Source organism: Neovison vison, chromosome 4, assembly GCF_020171115.1.
Source record: "Neovison vison isolate M4711 chromosome 4, ASM_NN_V1, whole genome shotgun sequence".
In the NCBI taxonomy this organism is placed as follows: domain Eukaryota; kingdom Metazoa; phylum Chordata; class Mammalia; order Carnivora; family Mustelidae; genus Neogale; species Neogale vison.
The window spans coordinates 33820183-33840905 of NC_058094.1; the positions used below are offsets into that span (position 1 = coordinate 33820183).

The 20723-nt window shown below is 34.2% G+C and overlaps 1 protein-coding gene across 49 annotated transcripts in view; it reads right to left on the reverse strand.

The window, feature by feature from the left end:
* Positions 1–20723, reverse strand: part of RIMS2 (regulating synaptic membrane exocytosis 2) — a 592339-nt gene that overhangs the window by 212772 nt on the left and 358844 nt on the right. For 25 of the 49 annotated variants that reach the window (XM_044245143.1, XM_044245129.1, XM_044245146.1 and 22 more), the window contains 3 exons: positions 20264–20332; positions 13776–13932; positions 12319–12435 (listed from right to left, as the gene is read on the reverse strand). In XM_044245143.1, the coding sequence (XP_044101078.1) occupies positions 12319–12435; positions 13776–13932; positions 20264–20332 (343 nt within the window). Of the gene's footprint in view, positions 1–3391; positions 3458–12318; positions 12436–13775; positions 13933–20263; positions 20333–20723 lie in introns of all 49 variants that reach the window. The other 24 variants (XM_044245136.1, XM_044245126.1, XM_044245115.1 and 21 more) reach the window with 1 other exon arrangement.

The window sequence follows — 20723 nt, forward strand, 5'->3', positions numbered from 1 at the left end:
ACTCAGATTTGTACTGGTTAGCATAACCTGGTCAGAAGAAAATGAGTTTTGATTCCTAATATTAGTTGATATTTGTCTCCTGAAATAATATAAAAAGTTTAGCAACCATTATTTAAGCCTCTATTCACCTATTCCAAAGAGATAGCACTCACAATTTTTCATTTTATAATGTTCACATAGAGATACTGGTGGTTCTGATTCTTCACGGACTGGGAATGCCGTGTTTAATTTACTCCATTCGTTCCATTCAGAAAATTGCAGATTTCATACAGTGTAGTGTAGCTGCACTATGGTCTACTTGGAGTTATTAATGTATATTTATCCCCAGAAGGGGAATTTCTAGACCATGACATAAATGTCACCTTGAAATCTGGGCTGGGAAACTGGACACTTAGAGAGTTCACACCACTTTCTTTTCTTTATTTATTTTTCTTTCTTCTTTTTCTCCCTCTTTCCTCTTTTCCCTCCCTCCTTCCTTCCTTTCTTTCTTTCACAACTCGATAAAGAGGTAACTCTTCCTTTAAGTGTTCAGCTGAGTTGGGGAGAGTTTGGAAAATTTAGTTCGGAACAATTCTGCAAGAGAAAGAGATTGATTCAGATTTGAACTCTGTCAAATAGGTCAAAGAAGAACAGTGTAGCAAGGGAATTGGGGATATTTCTAAGAATGGACTCAACCTCTTGATACGTAAGGAAGCCAAGTGGAGACTAGCAGGGAAAGGAAAAGGGGACAAGAGTGTGGAGTTCTCTCTTGAGATACAAGAGCTAGGGAGGTAAAAGTAACTCAATGAAAAATAATATGTATTTATTTTATATTTATTTATATAAAAATAATTTATATAAATACTTATATATCTATATCATGTGTAGTTCTGGTCCAAGAGTGAAGTGTTCAAATTAAGATTTTAGAGGTGTAATAATTTCAAATAATGATAAGATACAGATATGGCCATGGCAGTGACGGACCAAAGTAGAATTGGGGAATAAAGTTTACTACCTCCACTTTGAGACAGCCAGGGAAGAGAGTGACTGCTGAATAGGTCATCCAGGTGAACACTAACATTACTCTCATTGATCGCAGGAATTATTAGAAGTTAGACTAAAGTCAGGTGCTAAAATCTTCAGTGAATAAAATAGTATAAACAAGAGGTCACCAGATGATCTCAACATGGAAGGGCTGTGCTCAGTTGCATTACATACAAAGGTACAGGGGTTAAAGACAAGACACCTAGAACATTATGGTAATAAACATAGGAGAATGGATACCTGATTATACCCTCAATAATCCTAGAATCTCATAGTGGATTGAGGTGAGGATCAGAAAGACTAAGTATCTCAGAAAGTTACCAGAGTGAAAACAAATGACAAAGTCACTTTTAAAAAAGCAAAGGAAGGAGACGTTAAACTGAAAATGAGTATTATGTTAACTACTTCTGTGAAAGAGGCATACGGATTCAATAGGCAAAGATTCTACAGATAGATGCAGTAAGTAAAATCATGTATTCTGGCTTTCGGTTTGGGTAGTAGACTCATGGGTACCATTTTATCATTATGCTTTGAAATGTGCACACATTCTTCTTGGTATATCAAACTGATAATGACAAAAGATAGTATTTTTAAAGGCTAAAGAATTTTATTCTTACAAAATCCACCCAGTTTGTCTGGGAGTAGGTACACAGTAGTCTCACACACTAGAATCGGGCAACTGATGGCAAATCTTATGGTAAGACACCTGATTACTTGCCTTCTAAAACTGATTTTCTTAACTGAGTCTTAATTTAAAATAAACTTTAATGATAGTCTATTTCCTGACCACAAAATAAATCATAGCATAAAAGGCAATTCAGAAATATAATCTCGCAGAATAGGCCAGCTAGGCTAGGGTTCAGAATTTGAATAAGTACATGAAATTGATAATCAACCGAGAGCTGATTAATGACTGATTCTAGCATGTTGGCTCATTGAAAAAATAAATATGAAGAAATCTACTTATTGTAACTAAGATGAGTAGAATATAAAAAAAAACTAATGTGGTGCAAGATTTTAACTTACATTTAAATGAAGATACACCAGCGTAATTAGAATTAAGCCTATAATCAGTAATGTCTCATTCATGTGGCCCACTTTAAGAAAGGTCGTGGTCAATTATGGGGACAGTTACAGAACTACTTCCTTATATTTTTGTAAGGTAATTGTATAATTGCTGCAAACCCCAAATAGAATGTAATATATAGCAAAAGTAAAAATTAAAAAAGAATTATTTAGTATCAAAACAAAATAACAGAAGAGAGATTGAGAAGATGCAAAAGACAATAAAATACAGCAATAATCACTACCTGTAATAAACTGGAAGGCACTAAATTTCAATTATATTTACTTAAAGACATCACAAAACTTACATCGTCAGCAATCTATTGTTGGTATTATCTCTTATGTTTCCTTCTACGTTATCTACACGAATTTGATCCTTAGGAATTTACCCATTAGTTTCAATTATTTTTTAAACTCCTTTATTAATAACTCTTAATGAATTAAATGAATAGCACAAAAGTGGTCACACATAACCCAGATCACTCTGAAACAACTGAGTACAGCATTTAATTCTTTATCTATACTCCCCGAATCCTCTACCACATTATCCCTGCCATTCTCTTCTCTGCCTGCAGGGCCTCAGAGTATCACAGAACTGACTCAGATCCCTAAAGCTACATAAAGCCTGGAGAAACCAAAAGCTTTTAGAGAAATTGTTTCCTTTCTCTTTCTAGTTCATCCTTCTTTCTGTTAAATGCCAAGTAACTGATACTTCCCTTCAATATAAGGAGAATGGTGTTAAAATAGAAATGAACAAAGATTTTCCCACAGACTCAATGTTCTCCATGGATCATCTATGACCAATTAGTGTAGATCCCATCCACCTTCGACAAGGTAAACTATAAACTGATCAGTTCAACCTAAGCACTTCCAGGACAGACTCCTCAACAGTGGAGGGGAGGGGGAGGTGGGGAAGCAGATTGTCAAGATATGTAAAAACCTGTGCTGTCTACATACATAATTATGAAGGTGGTCAGTCAAATGCAATTCATTTATTAAAGTACTTTTATTCTATCCTTCAAGGTAATCAAGGGTTAACTGTAAAGCCTGATGAACTAAATTTTTAGAGTTAACAAAGATGATAATAGCTCATTAAAGGGAAGCTAAGTTTTTGACATCTTATTATAATTAAAGTCTTTACATATGCTTTATTTTCTATTATTTTATATAGTAAGGATAATATTTCTATATTTCATAAATAATCGTTTATGTCTATATCAAAAGCAGAAATAGAAGTGAATTATATCATATTAGACAGGCACATGCAATTCTACGAACAGACTTAATTGTAAGAAAAATATACCTGCCATCCCTGTGATGATGTTCAATGTTCTGACTGTATCTGGAGCGAGGTAGAGTAAGAAAATGACTGCAAGCATGGCAGAAACAAGAATATAAATGAGACTCAGGAAAGAAATGAAAAGGTATAGCTTAATTTTAAAAAGTGAAATTCAAAAAAGATAAGCAGATAGTAAGCAAAGCAAATGAAAATCGTTACTAGAAAGCTTGCTCTTTCCTCTCAATGTCCATTGTAATATGGCAGGGCTAAAGGTTAAAATAGTCCAAGTATTCCAAAATAAACACAAGAAAAACATAGCAAATCAAGATTTAAACAAATCATATTTCAAAATAAAATCTTATCGGTTATCACTCAAACATCTCTAGCACCATCTATAAAATGTTATACAATACAGCGTTGCTTTTCCTTTTGAGGAGGAAAGATGGGAAGAGAAAAATAGTAAAATAACAAGAAAGTTTAAAAAGAAAATAATTAAAGAGGTAATTTCTAATACACACAGGAGATTTTACAAGATAATTATTTCTTCTTTGATCATGAATAAGTAAAAATTATTAAAGGGCTTAAAATTCCATTTAGTAAGGAATAAACTGTCTTGAATTGGTTATTACTTTTATTTATTAGGTTCACTGGATGCTATCCATTTTTCCATCCACTATGTGTAGTACATGATTATTACCTACTGTGGCCTGGGCTACACTTCATGCCTCGTGACTATCACGAACCATCAGAGCAGCGCGCTGACCTTTTCACCCACCTCTGGTGGCTCCCCGTCTTCCCACAGCACTAACTGAAACTTTTCTGTTTCCGTAAAACCTTTCATGCCAACACACTTAATTTTGGCAGATGATCATGACGTCTCAGTTTTAAAAAAAGGAAACCAATTTTGAATTCTCTCGACTGTCATATTTCTACCACTAAATACAGAGTACCTATACTTATATCTTCACTTGTCATTTTCTTTTGCGCCAAAGGAAGGAACTCCTCTACTTGTAATCCTAATTTTCCACATGACCTTCCTTCTTTCCTTATTATCTCATCATGCCTTCCATTCCGGAACGGCACTTAATCCTAAAAATAAACCCTTCACTAACCTCGCCTTCCTCTCAAGCCCTTGCCTGTCTCTGACTTTCCTTTCATCGTATAACATCTTAGCCATATCTACAATTCTCGCCACCACTTCCTCACTTCTCATTTAAGCTTGAAGTTCGCTGTATATAATGTGACTTTCAGCCTCTACCATTTTCTGGAAGCTGGCCTGTGAATGCTACCTGTGAAGTCCTGAAAAATCCTTTAACTTCTTGATCTTCATCATATTACCCTTCTCTATGGAGTTACATATTGATTTTCAACCTCTGTTTCTTGACACTCTCTCTTCTCTTGGTTTTTGAAACATGATTCTCTCAAGCCATTAATAATAGTATTTACGTAATGCTTAATGAGGTGAGGAGTACTCCATTAAAGGTTTGTCTACTTTATCTCATTTATTTCTCATAACAACTCTTTGAGGGAGGTTCTAGTATTGCCACGGACAGAAAAACTGAGGCTGTGAGGGTCATGTAGGGAGTAGCTGGACTGGGTTTCAAACTCAGGGCTTCCTTAATCCAAAATCCAGGCTCTTAACATTGATACATACAGCCTGGTTCCCCACCCATCTAACTGCTTCTTTACCCATTTCATTTGCTGGAGTCTTTCTCTTTATTCCTTTAAAGGCAGTGGTTTCCCAGGATGGGTTCTTCAAACTTCTTTATATTCCAACACATTCTTTCTGGATTGTATCATTTCCTTTATAGTGTGAACTCTCACTTTGTTAAGCTTTCATTTTTCCTTTGGGTTTCACAGCACATTTCCAGCTGCTTCCTGGGCTTTCCACATGGCTGCCTGACTGTCGTGTAGACACTTCAGAAAAACACATGTTAATTTTGAGGTTTGAGCAAGACACTCGCCTATTTGGACGCCTGGTACTGCATTTGTGAAATGAGGGGGCTGGAGCAAGTAGTTTCAAACTTTCTTTTTGATCAGAAGACCACTGCTTTTTGGGAACAAATTTTTATGTAAAGCCAATCATCAGAAATCCAATGAAATCAGAATGACTCTGGCTAAAGAGGCAGTAAGAAGACGAGTCCCAGTCCATCTGGCGTCATTCCTTACCCACCACAGCAGTCTCTCAGGTTCCTCTTCAGAATCAAGGACCCATGATCTCTATGATCTCTAAAAGACTCTCTAGTTTCAAATATAATTCTTTAACCTTCCTTTGAAAGTTAATATAATGCTGTAGCTATTCCTCTTTGTGTAATCCCAGTTTTAACTAAAGATTGAAATATTTACGTAACGAGCCAAGTTTTAAAAGTCTCATAATTTAATTCCTCCACTTTCCTTATTTTCCAGCTTTAATTGATTTATACTCCTTGCTGGTGGTTGCTTAAAAAACTCAGGTTTATCTCTTTTTTCCTTTTCTCCTGCTACTACCTTCAATCAGATTTACCATGTCTACTGAAATAACCTATTGTCTCCCCTCCTTCTGATCCCTTTCCTGATCCAGTCCACTCTCCACACTGTCTACAAGCAAGACAATTACAAATTATGCAGTTGATCATGCAGGTACTTTGCTTAAAACCCTTAATTGGTTTCACAGATCAAAAACAAGTACATATTCCTTAAAACGGCATACAAATTAAGTTCTAAACTACTTCAATCTTCATATCCAATTACTTCCCATACTACAACTTTCTTTGTGGGTATGCCAGACCACCTAAGATTCTATAAATATATCTCATACTTTCCTGACTCTGGGACTGTTCATGTTTATCACTCTGCCAAGAACTCCATTATCTTCCCTTTGTCTCCACTTTATTGCCTTTGAAAATTCTTCTCAACCTCTAAAGTCTCACTTCCCTTTGAAGCTTTTTTTCAACTACTCAAGCAAGTAATTTCTCTCCAATCTATTCCAATAATATTATGCTTGGGCCTGACAGGCTTCCATGCTTTATAATCAGTTGGTATTTTATATGATTAGTTGGTATCTATGAGTTGGTATAATTAGTTGGATCACCTGTTTGTTTAGGCCAGGATAATATCTATTTTAAATGTCTATTTTAAATCTTCATGCTGACACTCTCAATAAATACATTTTGAATTGAACTAAAAAGTAAAAACAGAATTACACTATTTTCCTGGTGAGCCTACCCTCCAAAGAGAGCAATGGTTCACATAATCAAAGAAGCTTCTAGAAATGTAAACAGAACATTACAAACCTATGTAGTATTGAAATAAAAACCAAAACAGTATTCGAAAAAGACATTCCTGGCATTACAAAGAGTAGGAGTAATACCCAACAATTGTGATGTTAGGATTTATGCACAGAACAAATAGATCTTCTCTGAAAATTACTTGAGCAATAAAAATATGTAAACTTCAAAACTTATTAAAAGTTCCAAATTCACAGAACATATATATCATCATCAATTTCTATTATTTTCCTGGAGGTGTCTTATAGTTAATTTTGTCTTTATAAAGCCAAAGAAAACATTAATCAAGGATCAACTTTATCAAACATCAGTTTGTTTTATTTCCCTTTTTATGACAAGTTAACTTGGCCCAAGGGGTGCTCACATTTAATGTTATTTCTGGGTATGTCTGTGAGGGGCTTCGGTGTGCTATTAGCATTTGAATCAGTGCACTCAATAGATTGCCCTCCTCAATCTGTGTGAGCATCATAGAATCTGGTAAGAGGCTCAACAGAACACAGGTAGGAAAAAGGATGAATTCCTCCCTTTTTCCTGCCTCACTTTAGAGCTGGACATCTCTTATCTCTCTGGCCCTCCAACTGGAATTTATGACACTGGCCACCTTGGTTCTCAAGCCTTCAGACTTGGACTGAATTATGCCATCATTTCATGGGCTCCAGCTTGCACAGAGCAGATAGTTGGCCCTTTTGACCTCAATAATTATGTGAGTCAAATCCTTACTGTCTATAATCATGTTATACCTCTTAATCCAATCTGGTCATGATCCCCCTTGAGATTCTGTTGAAAACTATAAAAATACATCAAAGAAAATATTACATAAAATTAACCATTGTTTTGGTAGTAAAATCCACCTAAGAGCCAGAGATGCACCTAAGGTCCTCTGCCACATCTACTTGGTACAACTTAAAAACATTTCATTTACTCTTCTCAATTAAATCATTCTTGCTTTTCTTCAAAAATTAATGGAATTATAAAACCTAAGCAAACCATACTGTCATGAATATACATCATGACTTAAAAAATTGGGTTAAAAATTGCAATTTATCCAAACTCTTTGAAAATTTTTAAAAATTGAGCAGAGAAGTAATTCATTATAAAAGAAAAATTTTAAAAATCACTAAATTTTAAAAAGTGAAAAAAAGTTTCAAAAATAATATTGACAAATTTCACTATTCAAATAATTGAACTGGATTACTGATCTAATAATTGAACTGGATTACTGATCTAATTTCTAGACACACTTTGATTCTTATTAAGAAATGTAATCTTTAAAGATAGAACAAAATTGTATTTATAATGAATTATCCTTCCATTATATCAGATGAACCTGAATGCCCCTTTCAGAAACCACCAAACAAAAAAGACTGCTAAAGGAAGAAATATAATAACTCATCCTTAAACAACCTATAGTTTTTGTAAACAAAGTTTCCAACAATCTCAGCTTACTGCAAAACTTTATGCTCTGTGTCTTTAGTATTATTAATGTTTTGCTACTTTATAGTTCCTAAAATATACTCAGTATGATTTAACTATGTTAAAGCATACTCCTGAAATATAATAAAATGTATTATTTTTGTAAAGTGAATTTTCTTTTTTGCATTTACTTTCTCTGTATTTTCAAACTTTCAGAGATATGTTCCCCTTATAGTTGATAACTAAAAGGACCAAGAAGACTAAATAGTTATGGGTAATTTTGACACTTTCTCATAGCTGGTTGGCTGATAAAAGTAAGAAATAGGCATAAGTGTGTGAGGTATCCTAGAGATTCATATAATATGACATTTTTCTTTTTAGAATATAAATGTATTAATTGAATGCACAAAAGAAAAAAGCTTATGAAATAACGTATCTTAGGCCAGTGTTAATTGTATTTTTTTATTATACTAATGGTATACTGCATAGAATTAAATGTACCCAATATAGGTTGGTAGACATAAAAATGACTACTGCATGGTACCTCTGATATGTTACAGAAATATTATCTTATTCTTATTCTAATTCTTATTCTATTCTTCTTATTCTAATAGCATTCTTATTCTAATTCTAATTATTCTTATTCTAATAGTAAATTCTTATTCTAATTCTTATTCTAATAGTAAATTAACTCATGTAAACAAATAAGCTCTTGAAATGGTTTCTAATACCAAAGCCACATAGGTTGCCCCAGAAAAACTATGTTCCTAGTTGTAGTTACCAGGATTTACCAGAGACACAATAATCCAAAAAGTATGGGGGATGGACGGAAGATGAATGATGTCTGTTATAATTCGTCATTTTAGCTAATAACCCTGCATCCAAGTTTCTGAATCACTTGTAAAAACTCTACTTTCTTTTCAAAATAGAACAGGATTTTGGGGCGCCTGGGTGGCTCAGTTGGTTAAGCAACTGGCTTGTCTCAGGTCATGATCCCGGAGTCCTGGAATCATGCTTCAGCTTCTCCCTTTGAATCTCTCCCCTCTCACACTCTCTGTTACTTTCGCTCAAATAAATAAATAAAATCTTAAAAAAAAAAAACACACACACACAGAATAGGATTTTAACTATGATAATAGAGTGAGATGTGCAGAGATATAAATATCCAATCAAGTTTATATACATATATATATATTCCGCCCCCCACTCCCCGAAAGAGAGAGAAAGCACATAAGCAAGGGAAGGCCAGAGGAAGAGGGAGAAGCAAGCTTCCCACTGAGCAGGGAGCCCAATGCAGGGCTGGATCCTAGGACCCTGGGACCATGACCTGAGCCAAAGGCCACTGTTTAACTGAGCTGCCCAGGCATCTAATATAGAATTCTTTTTAACATTACCTATAAGAAAAGGATATGAACACTATTTTCTCCTTCTTATACCACTTAAGTTTAGCTAGGCACTACAAATTGATGCGAAATAGCATCATTTCTCACCCAATGCAGCCAATGTTAAAGCCATTATCTTCATGCACTACTTTCCAATATGTCCCAAGTCCTTTATCCTTCACACTGGGTCTTTCTGATATATGTGTGTTCTGCCTCTGTACCTATGTCTTATTCTTGCCTAAATAAGCTTTTCTTCAAGGTCTAACTCATGTTCTATACTCTCTACGAAGCTTTTAAAAAAATACCTGTATTAACTGATTCTCATTTCTGTTTAGTTAATAAGTACATTAAGATGTGCTTGTTACTTGCAAGCCACAAGATCCTTTAAAATGTTAAGGATAAGGCACATTTTCTGAATATGTATTATGCAACTTGAGGTGCTGTGTTATTTAATCTACACAACAACCCTATAAAGTTGGTACTAACATTCTAATCTTATAGATAAGGAAATCGAGTGTCAAACACATTAATTTTCCCAAAGAAACACGGCCAGCAAGTATATTCAATAAAATACTCTTCTGGTCCAATGCACCATTTATTGTTGACAAGAAAAGTTAATGCACCACTCAAAATGCCTAAATTTTACTTACTGTCTCCAAGGAAATTCTCATTAAGGCTTTTTAATCAAAGGATTGACTATATAAGACACTATTCATGAAAATTCACTGTAAGAGTTCTATCCTTACCTCCTAAAGAGTACATAAAAATTACAGTTGTCTTCACATGCATTCTAGTATTGAAAATCTTTTAGACTATTTAGAATATAAAGAATAAAACACAAATTAAAGAATGCATTGTTTAATAATGTGATAGACTACCTAACATGGATACTATTGTACTTTTTGACTTTTGATCCATGTTAATAAGTAATGTTTACACAGATAACTCATAAATAACATTAGAAATAGTTTTATAGTTCTAGTTAAAAGAAATTCTATTTTAGTTATTTAAAAGAAAATTTAAGACAGCTCATAATTAGGAGTAATTATGATTTGGTAATCTACAGCACTCTAAAAAAGTGATGAAACCCCAGAGGTCAAATTCCTCCAAAACTTCTGAATTACTTGAACATTTTTGTCAAACGAAAAGATTCATGAAGTTGTACAGTAAATAAGAAAAAATATAATGACATGTCCGTTATGACTACATTAGTTATACACCAAAGAGTTAAAAGCAAGTCTTTTATCATTAATGCTATGGCCAATGTCTTAAAATACTGATAAATTATTATGTGTTTGACATGATGGTGAGTATTTTTGTTTGTGAATATAATTCTAGAAGTTAATTTTATTATATTCTTTACTGTAAAATTTAGACCATATTATTTTCAGAGAAAATATTAAGTCCATTTCTAATCTAAAGAAAAACTTTGTGAAAACTTGAAAGATTTAAAGTCATTTCAGACATTTTGTTTCATAACTGCTTTAACAAACTTTCAAAAAACAAGGACTTTATGAATCACTATGTAAATAATTTCCAGAGATGATCAAAATTTATTAATTTTCTATAATGTAATAAAAGTATTCATTCAACCACCCTAATATGACTTCTTCCAACTCCTGATCATGCCCATATGGTTCATCTTCCTTTCACTAGTATCTACTTGATATAAATTGATTTCTATAGATACCACACCTATAGTTACCGTTAAAGACACAGGTCACTGTGAAAAGGTTAAGCAAATAAAAAATAAAATACCATATTAATTTTCATTTAACAATTAATGAAGATATTAATTTAATAAATTTCCTATTTCTTCTTAGATCTCAGACACAAAAGCTAATACTTGTTTGACACTATTGAAGATTAGGATAGATGTTCCCTATCTTTTCTTTTGGAAAAGTATACTTAACACAATGAAATTATAAGCCCAAATTGAGTATAATCCTAGATTTAGGGAGAACAAATAAATTTATAAATATTGACAGTGATAAGTATTGGGAACTTCTCAAGTCAGTTGATTTAAGATGTTCTAATTAAAATTGCTTTAGGTCCCATACAAAGAGACTTCTGCATTCCCTTGTTATTTTATCATAATATTCTCTGAACAGGATACTAAGCTTTCTTTGCTAATCCTTATTTCAAGCCTATTTGACAGTGTGGGGGAAATACCATAGCATTTTTTATTTTATATAGAACCAAACCATGAATTCAAGGGTTAACCAACTTGTTTAACTTAAAAACAAATTAGCAGTAATTAATGTGATTAATGCACTAAAATGTATGTTCTTTCCAAGTATGTCATATTTAATGGATAAAATTTGGAGAATTCCTCCAAATACAGCAATCAACAAGCATAATTCTTTAAGATACTTAAAAGGTTTACTGAAAAGGCATGAGGAAAAACCTCTTCATGAATCAGTTTTTGTGCCTGTTTCCTAAACAAACCAGACTTGTGTCAATACTTTTATATACAAAATGTCATACTGGCTTCCCTGATGAATGCAAAAGACTAAATCTCTTGTCTCATGAAATATATTTACATGTAATGATTGGTTATGATAACATGAAAATAATAAAATGTCTATTTTGCTTATATTTATCCTTATAACCTCATGTGCAAACTCACTAGCTTAACTGGTTTGATATAACAAAGGACCAAAACTACAAGAGCAAGATGGTTTTTTTTTAAAGTAAAGAAAATGTTTTTCTTGCTTGTCTTATTTTTTTACACGATGGTCCTGAGAACACATGTAGGCATTGTTAAAGAAATGGGGTTAGAAGCTAAGATAACAAATATCCAAGTTCCAGATGAAAATATTTTATGGTTATACCTTCTTCCTGAAGGCAGTGATTATAGTAAGATCTAAGAGTATTTAATCCTATTTACCTGTCTCTATCTGGAGAATAATGGTCATCCATGACACGATGTCTATCCATTCGGCTAATTGTATTATAATGTCCAGCAGCAGAGCGCGTCCCTCGAAGCCCCTGTTCCACATTCCGACTGAAACAGCAAAACCCATTAAACGTATTAATAGACCATAATCATACAATACACTAAAAAATGAAGTTTATTAATAAAGTAGAAAAAGACAGAAATCACTCTAATGTCAAGTTCAAGTTTTCTGTTTTAACTAATTGCCCCTCGGCTAATGGGAAGCATTTCAACTGGAGGCTGACAGTGAAGTTAGGAGACTGTTGCTATAACAGAGATAAACATAAACATGGTAGCAATGAGGATAGAGATAAGGATTATCAAAATTATTAATGGATGTTGCCCAGGTTTCTAACAATGATTTTTTGATGCAATGCAGGAGGAGGAATAAATTTGTGTGGAGAAAATGAGCTCAGCATGTTGCGTAGAGATAATATTGGTGTGACTTGTTTTAGAAAATGATTATGATCTGTTTTTTAAAAATCTAAATTGAAGTCTTTATAAATGATCAATGATGAGTTTTTTTAAACTACCATTCTTGGCCTGGACTGCCAACTTACACACTTCTTTTTCATGATAGGATAAACCTCTTACATAGCTTTTGCTATTGTTTTCTGTTAGGCTCAGATAAATCTATTCTAAAACTTTGCCTATATTTTTAGATGTGTTCAAATAGTCTTTCCCTGGTAAAAGTCAAGCATCTTTTTTTTTTTTTTTAATTTAAATTCAATTAGCCTAGGTATAGTACATCATTGGTTTTTGATATAATGTTCAATGTCCTTTTTAAAAATAAGAAATGACTGGAGCCAAAGGCAGAGGCTTTAACCCACTGAGACTGGGGTGCCTGGGTAGCTCAGGGGGTTAAAGCTTCTGCCTTTGGCTCCAGTCATGATCCCAGGGTCCTGGGATTGAGCCCCACAATGGGCTCTCTGCACAGCAGGGAGCCTGCTCCCCCGCCAGCCTGCCTGCCTCTCTGCCTACTTGTGATCTCTGTCAAATAAATAAATAAATAAAATTTAAACAGATTTTCTAAGACATTCTTCCCCCAACCTGTTTTTTCTTTAATTCTTTGCATGATTGCTCCTGACTTTAAAACCCCATCAGAAGTTCCCCCTATTCCTTAAAGCATCAATAACTATCATTCAATAGTGTAGTTAGTTGGCTCTAACTAGATATGCTAAGTATTGATAAGCAACTGAAAAGCTGGGTCTTCTTTATGATTTTGAACTCTCACATAAAAGAATACATATATCAATCAAAGTTACAAAGTAGCTCATACTCCATATTACTCTCAATATTTATGCTGTTGAAGAACATATTTGTTTTTACCTTTAGAAATTATTGATGATTCTTTGTGATAGGTAGGTTTTTAATATCATCCTACAAATAAAATGTATATGGTTTCTTACCTTTGTGGAGGAGGGACACTGGGTGACCATGATCTAGTCCTTCCTATAACATCTACTCGGTGAGGAGACCCTGATGGTGAGCAATGGTTTGATGACATTACTTGTTCTGGCACTGATAAGGTGGAGCTTTGAAGATCTCGACCATTGTGTCGATAATCTAAAGGAGCAAAGATTAAGAGTACAATTATCTACCCACTAAGTCCTTTTGCATTTTGTACATTAGTGAAACAACTAAATGTTAGTGAAGCTGAAAGCCTCTGAATATATTAAATGTATATTAAATAAGGAATAAAATAGAATACCATCATATTTTGTAAACATTTAAATTAAAAATAAATGACAAATTTTTAGATAGCTACTATGTCCAGGCACTGTACTAGTTAGGCTAAAACTTGTGTATACAGTTAGTTATCTTTACTAAAATAGACAAGTTTATTCCAAAAACATTTTCATCCCTTCAATAAACTAAAAGAGCTTTTAATTACTTTACAACAATTATAAATATTCAAAATTATTAACTTCACAAAAATTCCTAAAAGTCTATGGTTATTTCTCTAAGAGAGAAACAATATTAGAAAGTATCCCGAATACCATCTGAAGTACCAATGTACACTGTTTTTCTTGTAGTGATCAACAGGGCTGAGATACAATAGATGCCTGAGACTAAAAACACGACAGTTTGGAGGAGGGAAACATTTCAATGATTTGACACACTTAGAAAAATGTAATAGAAGTGGCAGAACTCAAAGGAATGTTAGAAAGCAATAGATTTTTTTTTTTAAGAAAGCAATAGATATTTGACCGATGGAGAGAATAGTAGAAAGAATTCAAAGTTGGTAGAAAAACCACAATTCAGTGTGGGGCAGCAGTAGGGAAATAAACAGTAAAAGTAAGTTTGACCCAATTTGTGTATGTCTAAAACATCATAAGGCTTGTGATGGAAAAAAGCTGAACATTTCTGGGCAGGAAGTGATATTATCCCCACTACCATTATCTTCATCCTGATCACCATGGCTGCTATTGACTTGTACTATGCGCCAGGAACTCTGCGAGGGACTGTACAAAGTGGGGTGCTACAACACTTATTTCAGAAATAAGTTAGATAAAGTACTGGGTCATATGTGATTTTTTGCGACACGTTCCCATTTTGCAGTATTATCTGAAATTACGTTCCCAAGGAATGCAGCAAGAAAAAGATCTGGGTGCACATGAATGATTGAAGGAGTGGTCTTAAGAGAAAGGAATTAGCAGAACAGGGCACGGGAAGAAACTAAGTAAGAATGTGAGGTCAGCTTGATTCCACTGGAGGCTCTGGAATGTCAACTGTACCAGTGCTCTGACTTTCAAGCAAGGGTTCTGGACTTTTGTACTTCAATGTTAGCCAGTCATGACTGAAGACACCCAGGGGGTAGGATTATTTTCCGTTTGTCTAAGGTCGATTCTCTGGAAAATGGGGCAGCTGTTAGTTGTGAGCCGCCAACATTCATGGAGATGGGTAAACCAGCTGAACTAAAGAGGATATGGCTAGAGCACCAACAGTGTCCACCCCGTCTACCAACAATAGCAGCTGAAAGCAAAGTACATTAACACAGCTGGATGCAGAAAGCTAGAGAAATACAGAATTACATACGATGCTCATTCCTCCCATGTTCTTCCTTTTGGCTCACTTTTGTAAAAAAAAACCAAACAAACAAACAAAACAACTCCATCTTAGAAGTATTTCTTGCTTGGGTTCTTCCTGGTTTTTTGAATATTTCCTTTGACACCATAACTTTGCAGACTTATCCTCCTTTCCATCTAGACATACTCCTTCCACCAAGATACCGTCACCTTAATTTTAAATTCCACAGTTAACACTTTTTATTGCTTAAAAGTTAACATGACTTTTAAAATTGTGCTTGTACTTTCATTTTTAGTGTTTTAATTACAAAGTTACATGAGTTTTGAATGGTCTGATCTAACCTGTTTTCCCAGATGCCCTGTTGTTTTTAGTACATGACTTTGCAGAGCACAAGGTTTTTTTCAGGAATCTATAAATGATGTGAAAGAACCAACTCTGCAATTCTGCAAAGATTATCCCCATTTTGGAGCACCTGGGTGGTTCAGTCTGTTAAGCATCTGCCTTCTGCTCAGATCATGATCCCAGGGGCCTGGGACTGAGTCCCACATCAGGCTCCCTGCTCAGTAGGGACCCTGCTTCTCCCTCTGCCTGCTACTCCCCCTGCTTGTGTTCTCTCTCTCTCTCTCTCTGACAAATAACTAAAATCTTAAAAAAATATATTATCTCCATTTTATATTTCAGGAAACTGAAATTTACATTAGGACATTTACTAAGAAATTTAAATTAAGTGTCAAGTATAGGGCCTGGGATTTAAAGCAAATTCTATCCCCCTCCCGAGGCTCTCACTGGGCTCTAAGACTACACTGATCTTTCACGATCAAAATAATAATTAAGGAAGATGAAGCTGACAGCAGGATACAATTTGACCTAAAGGTTAGGGAGATTGCAGCAAGATTGATTGCTCCTACAAAACATAGAACAGATTGTCCAACAGAACTCTCTAGAATGATTAAAAACGTGCTCTATCAGCACTGTCCAATATGGTACCACTAGACACACTCACGACTGAGCCCCTGAAATCTGGCTCGTGTTAAGGATGAACTGAATTTTTAAGGTATTTATTTTAAATCAATTTAAATATAAATAACCACATATAGCTAGTGGTACAATGTTGGAGTATGATAACTGGTAGTGGGCACAGATGACATGGGGAAAAAATCAATACGATCATTCAACCAGTATTTAGGACTATATGAGCATGTTATTCTATGAGCTACAGTGAGCAAAACAAAAAGCTTTGCCCTTGCGGACCTTAAATTCCAGGTGGAATGATGGAATCAACAAAAATCCCAATAAAAAATTATATGATATGTTTGAAGTGTTAAAAAATTATATGATATGTTGAAGTGTTAAAAGGGAACACAATACAGAGAAAAGGGAAACCAGAATGTCAGAATAGGGAAGCATTTTGCAATTTCATATAAGGGGGTCAGGCATAGACAGACTCACTGAGAAGCTGGCATTTCAGAAAGACTTGAAAGAAGTCAGATGCTTTGCTATATGGACAGAGAGAGAGGAGGGTTGCAAGACAAGTGCGAAGACCCCAAGATAAGGGTCAGTCTGACATGTTCCTAACAGCAGGGAGAAGAGGGTGCTAGGAATGGAGCAATGGAAGAGATCAGAGATACTTGGAGGAAGGAGGAAAATCACGTGGAGCCTTGTGTTGCCTTGTAAAGATGTTTGGCACTTGATCTGAGTGATTTTTAGCTCATTAGAGGATTTTGAGCAGAAACTAAATATGACCTATCTTCTTTAAACAGGATCACTTCAGTTGCCATGCTGAGAATAGACTGAAAGAAGAAAGGCAGTATATCAGGCAAGAGATGAACCAGGATGACAGCTACGGAGACATGGAAAATAATCAGAATCTGGGCATATTCTGAAGGTAGAGGCACTGGGACAATTTTGACCAAGATCTGATGTTGAACATAAGAGAAAGAGAAGGACAAGAACAAATTTAAAATTTTAATCCAGTGAAAGAATGGAGTTGTCATTAAATAACTTCAGGTTTGGTGGAAAAGATCAGGAGTTCAGTTTTAGACATGTTTAGCTGAAGATATCTGCTACATTTCCAAGCACAGATGTCTAGTGGGCAGTAGAAAATTAAAAAATTAGATACAAATAAGTGGTTTTGACTGGACATGTGTGAAGTTTAGCATACAGATGCTATTGGAAGGATGGGACTTTGAGATGTGATCACTAGAGTAGTCAATGTAGACAGCAAATCTCCAACAATGGAGTCTGGGGACGTTCTAATATGAACCAACAACAATTTGTAATCAGATACAAGAGCAAGAAAAGGGAAGAAATAAATGACTCTTAACATTTGATTAGCCCACCAGGAAGTTAAAAGTATACTACAAATTGGTGCCTGGGTGGCTCAGTTAGTTAAGCATCTGCCTTCAGCTCAGCATGATCCCAGGGTCCTGGGATGGAGCCCTGCATCGAGCTCCCTGCTGAGTGGGAAGCCTGCTTCTCTCTCTCTTTCTGCCCCTCCTCCTGCTTGTATGGGCGCAGGAGCATAAGCTCTCTCTGTCAAATGTTAAATGTCAGATCTTTGGGGTAAAAAAAAGTGTACTATACAGAGAGAAATTTAGAAAGTTACCAGTTTGGAAAGGAGGAGATAATAGTATTCTCAGCCTCATAGGCAAATAGTTATACATGCAGAAAAGAATCTTGGAAAAGGCATTAGGACTGTCAATAAAGTTTTGAGTAGCATTTATAAAAAGAGCATTGCTGAAATCCAAGGTAAGGGAATATATATAGAAAAAAGAGATATGACTATGGAATTTTAAGGAGACTACTGAGAAAAGGAGGAAGAGTTACTATAAGAAGAAAATTCAAATAATGCAGTCTCATGAAAACTAAAAAGAAACAGAGAATTAAGAAAATATTCATTATTAATAATATAAAGAGCTACTCAGTAGTGATAAAAAATGAGCATTGGGGTTAGGTAATTAACTTAGGAAATCAGAATATTATATGTGACATTTAAGAGCTAATTATTAAAACATCACTCTACCTTCCCAATGGAAAATAAATTATTTACATGTGTTTGTATATTGGTTCATGTCAGAGTAGAAAATAATACTAACATTCTAAGTGTCTACAAGCTTATATATATATATATATATATATATTCCATTTATTTGCATTGTGGGTTGAGTCAACTGGTTCAAAGAAGAGTTAGTTACAACCATTCTCCTTTCCCTACTCAGTATACCACTGGGGCACAAAAATCCAAGCCAGCAGTTGTTTCCCTGAGAATCCTAAATTTCAATATCAATCAAAGTTTCTATTTACTTTGAAGAATAATATTAGCAATGCAAATATAAAAAATTACCTCTGACTTGAATTAGTCAGAATAAACAAAGTAAGCAAGCACATGGGAAATATTACCTCTGGCGTAGTTAATTTTCAAGACATCTGCCTTGCAAACTTGGAAAAATTAAGTAAAGCAGCTGAAACTGTTCATTATTGAGAAAAGGCTGATAGTTCAGGTTAAAAGGATTTTGAATGGTTGTAACAGATACTTTGAATTTGACAGACACGTTATGTGCATTTGGAAATGAATCCTTTCATATGGAGAACAAAGTACTAACAGATTTGCTGGTGTCTAGACTTAGACTAGTTGTTTAAAATGCTAGTTAACATGGGGGTAAGAAGGTAGTGTGTATATGAATTTATGCAATTCACATTCAAAATGCCTCAGGAACAATTTCATAAAGAATGTAGGTTTGGTTCAGCTGACGGTCAAATTACTTGATAAACTATTGATTGAAGTATTTAGTCTCTATAGATACTACTATTAATGATGGAGTTTAAAACAAAAAGGACATTAAAAAAAGGAAAAAAATTTTATCAGAATTAACGTTTAAGTCTTAGTTATCGTGTTACTTATGTAAATGTAATTTACTACAGTTATGAGCCCACAAAAAGATAACATCTCAGAAACCACAATCATGGGGGGTAGGGAGAGGGTTGTGGGGTTATGGACACTGGGGAGGGTATGTGCTATGGTGAGTGTTGTTTAGTGTGTAAACCTGGCGATTCACAGACCTGTGTACCTGGGGCTAATAATACATTATATGTTTATTAAAAAGTTATAAAAAAAAAACCCCATATATTTCCCTTGTTCCCCAATTGAATGTGAACTCTTCTAAAGTAGAGAGACGGTTTACACAACGAGCTCAATAAACATTGGTTAAAAAAAAAAAAAAAAAAAGAAACCACAATCATAATCCTGATTTTCATGTTGATAAAAAGAATATGGAAAAAGAAAATACAGTGATGCTTCAAATTTCTAACAGTAACAGATTTCAAGGATTTGAAATCATCTTCATATTTTTTTTAGTCATCAGGTAAATTTCCAACCATAAATCAGGCAATATTTTAAAACTACAACACCATAACTTGAAAATAAAGCTGCAACTGATATATAATCAACATGACAACAATGAAAAAATTTCAGAAAGCACAAATATTTGACATATTTGGGTATGTTGGTGATGTCAAAAAGATTTTTTTTTACGCTATTATGCAGTATAAAGAAGTTTCAATTATATAATAACTCCAAATTTATGGTGAACTCCTTATTATTTAGTAGTTTAAAAATAAAAAGCTTGGAAGTATTCACTTAACTGACATATTTCAGTAAGAATATTCAGTTTAACAATTGATACAAGAGTTCTAGCAACCGGAATTATTCAAGGGGTTAAATTGCCATGAGGTTGTTTCTTGGTGGGGGCGGGTGTGGATAAAGAGGCGAGTTCTTTCTTATTTTACTTATTATTTAATCTGTTTATTGGTAGATAGTGATGAATAACCCTTCCTTTTTATTACTATAAAATAATTCTGAAATTCTTACCTGATACTATACCAATTCCATCATCACAGTCATAGTCAGAAACTTCACTATCACTTATTCTTTTTGACCCTATGAAGCAAACAATAGCAATAATTAAAGTTGCTGATTATTAAGGAAAAAGAAACCTCCTCACCAACCTGAAAACAAATGAAAGAATTTTGAATGAAACACTTGAGAATAAAAAATAGAGAAGGAAATTCATTATGAGCTCACACTTACTTTCACACATATTTTATAATGTGAAGATAGCATTCTTAAAATAGATTCTTAAAATGTGTAAAATAAATTTCCTAAATGCCCTAAAGCTTGAAATAATATCAAATACTAAATAAAAAAAATAATACTCAATGATATGTGATTTGATGCTGATTGATAAAATCCATTGAATAAAAAGTTAAGTTTAAAATAGCTAGGTTAAGTCAGTCCCAGATGCTTTTACACAAGGGCACTGAAGTCTATA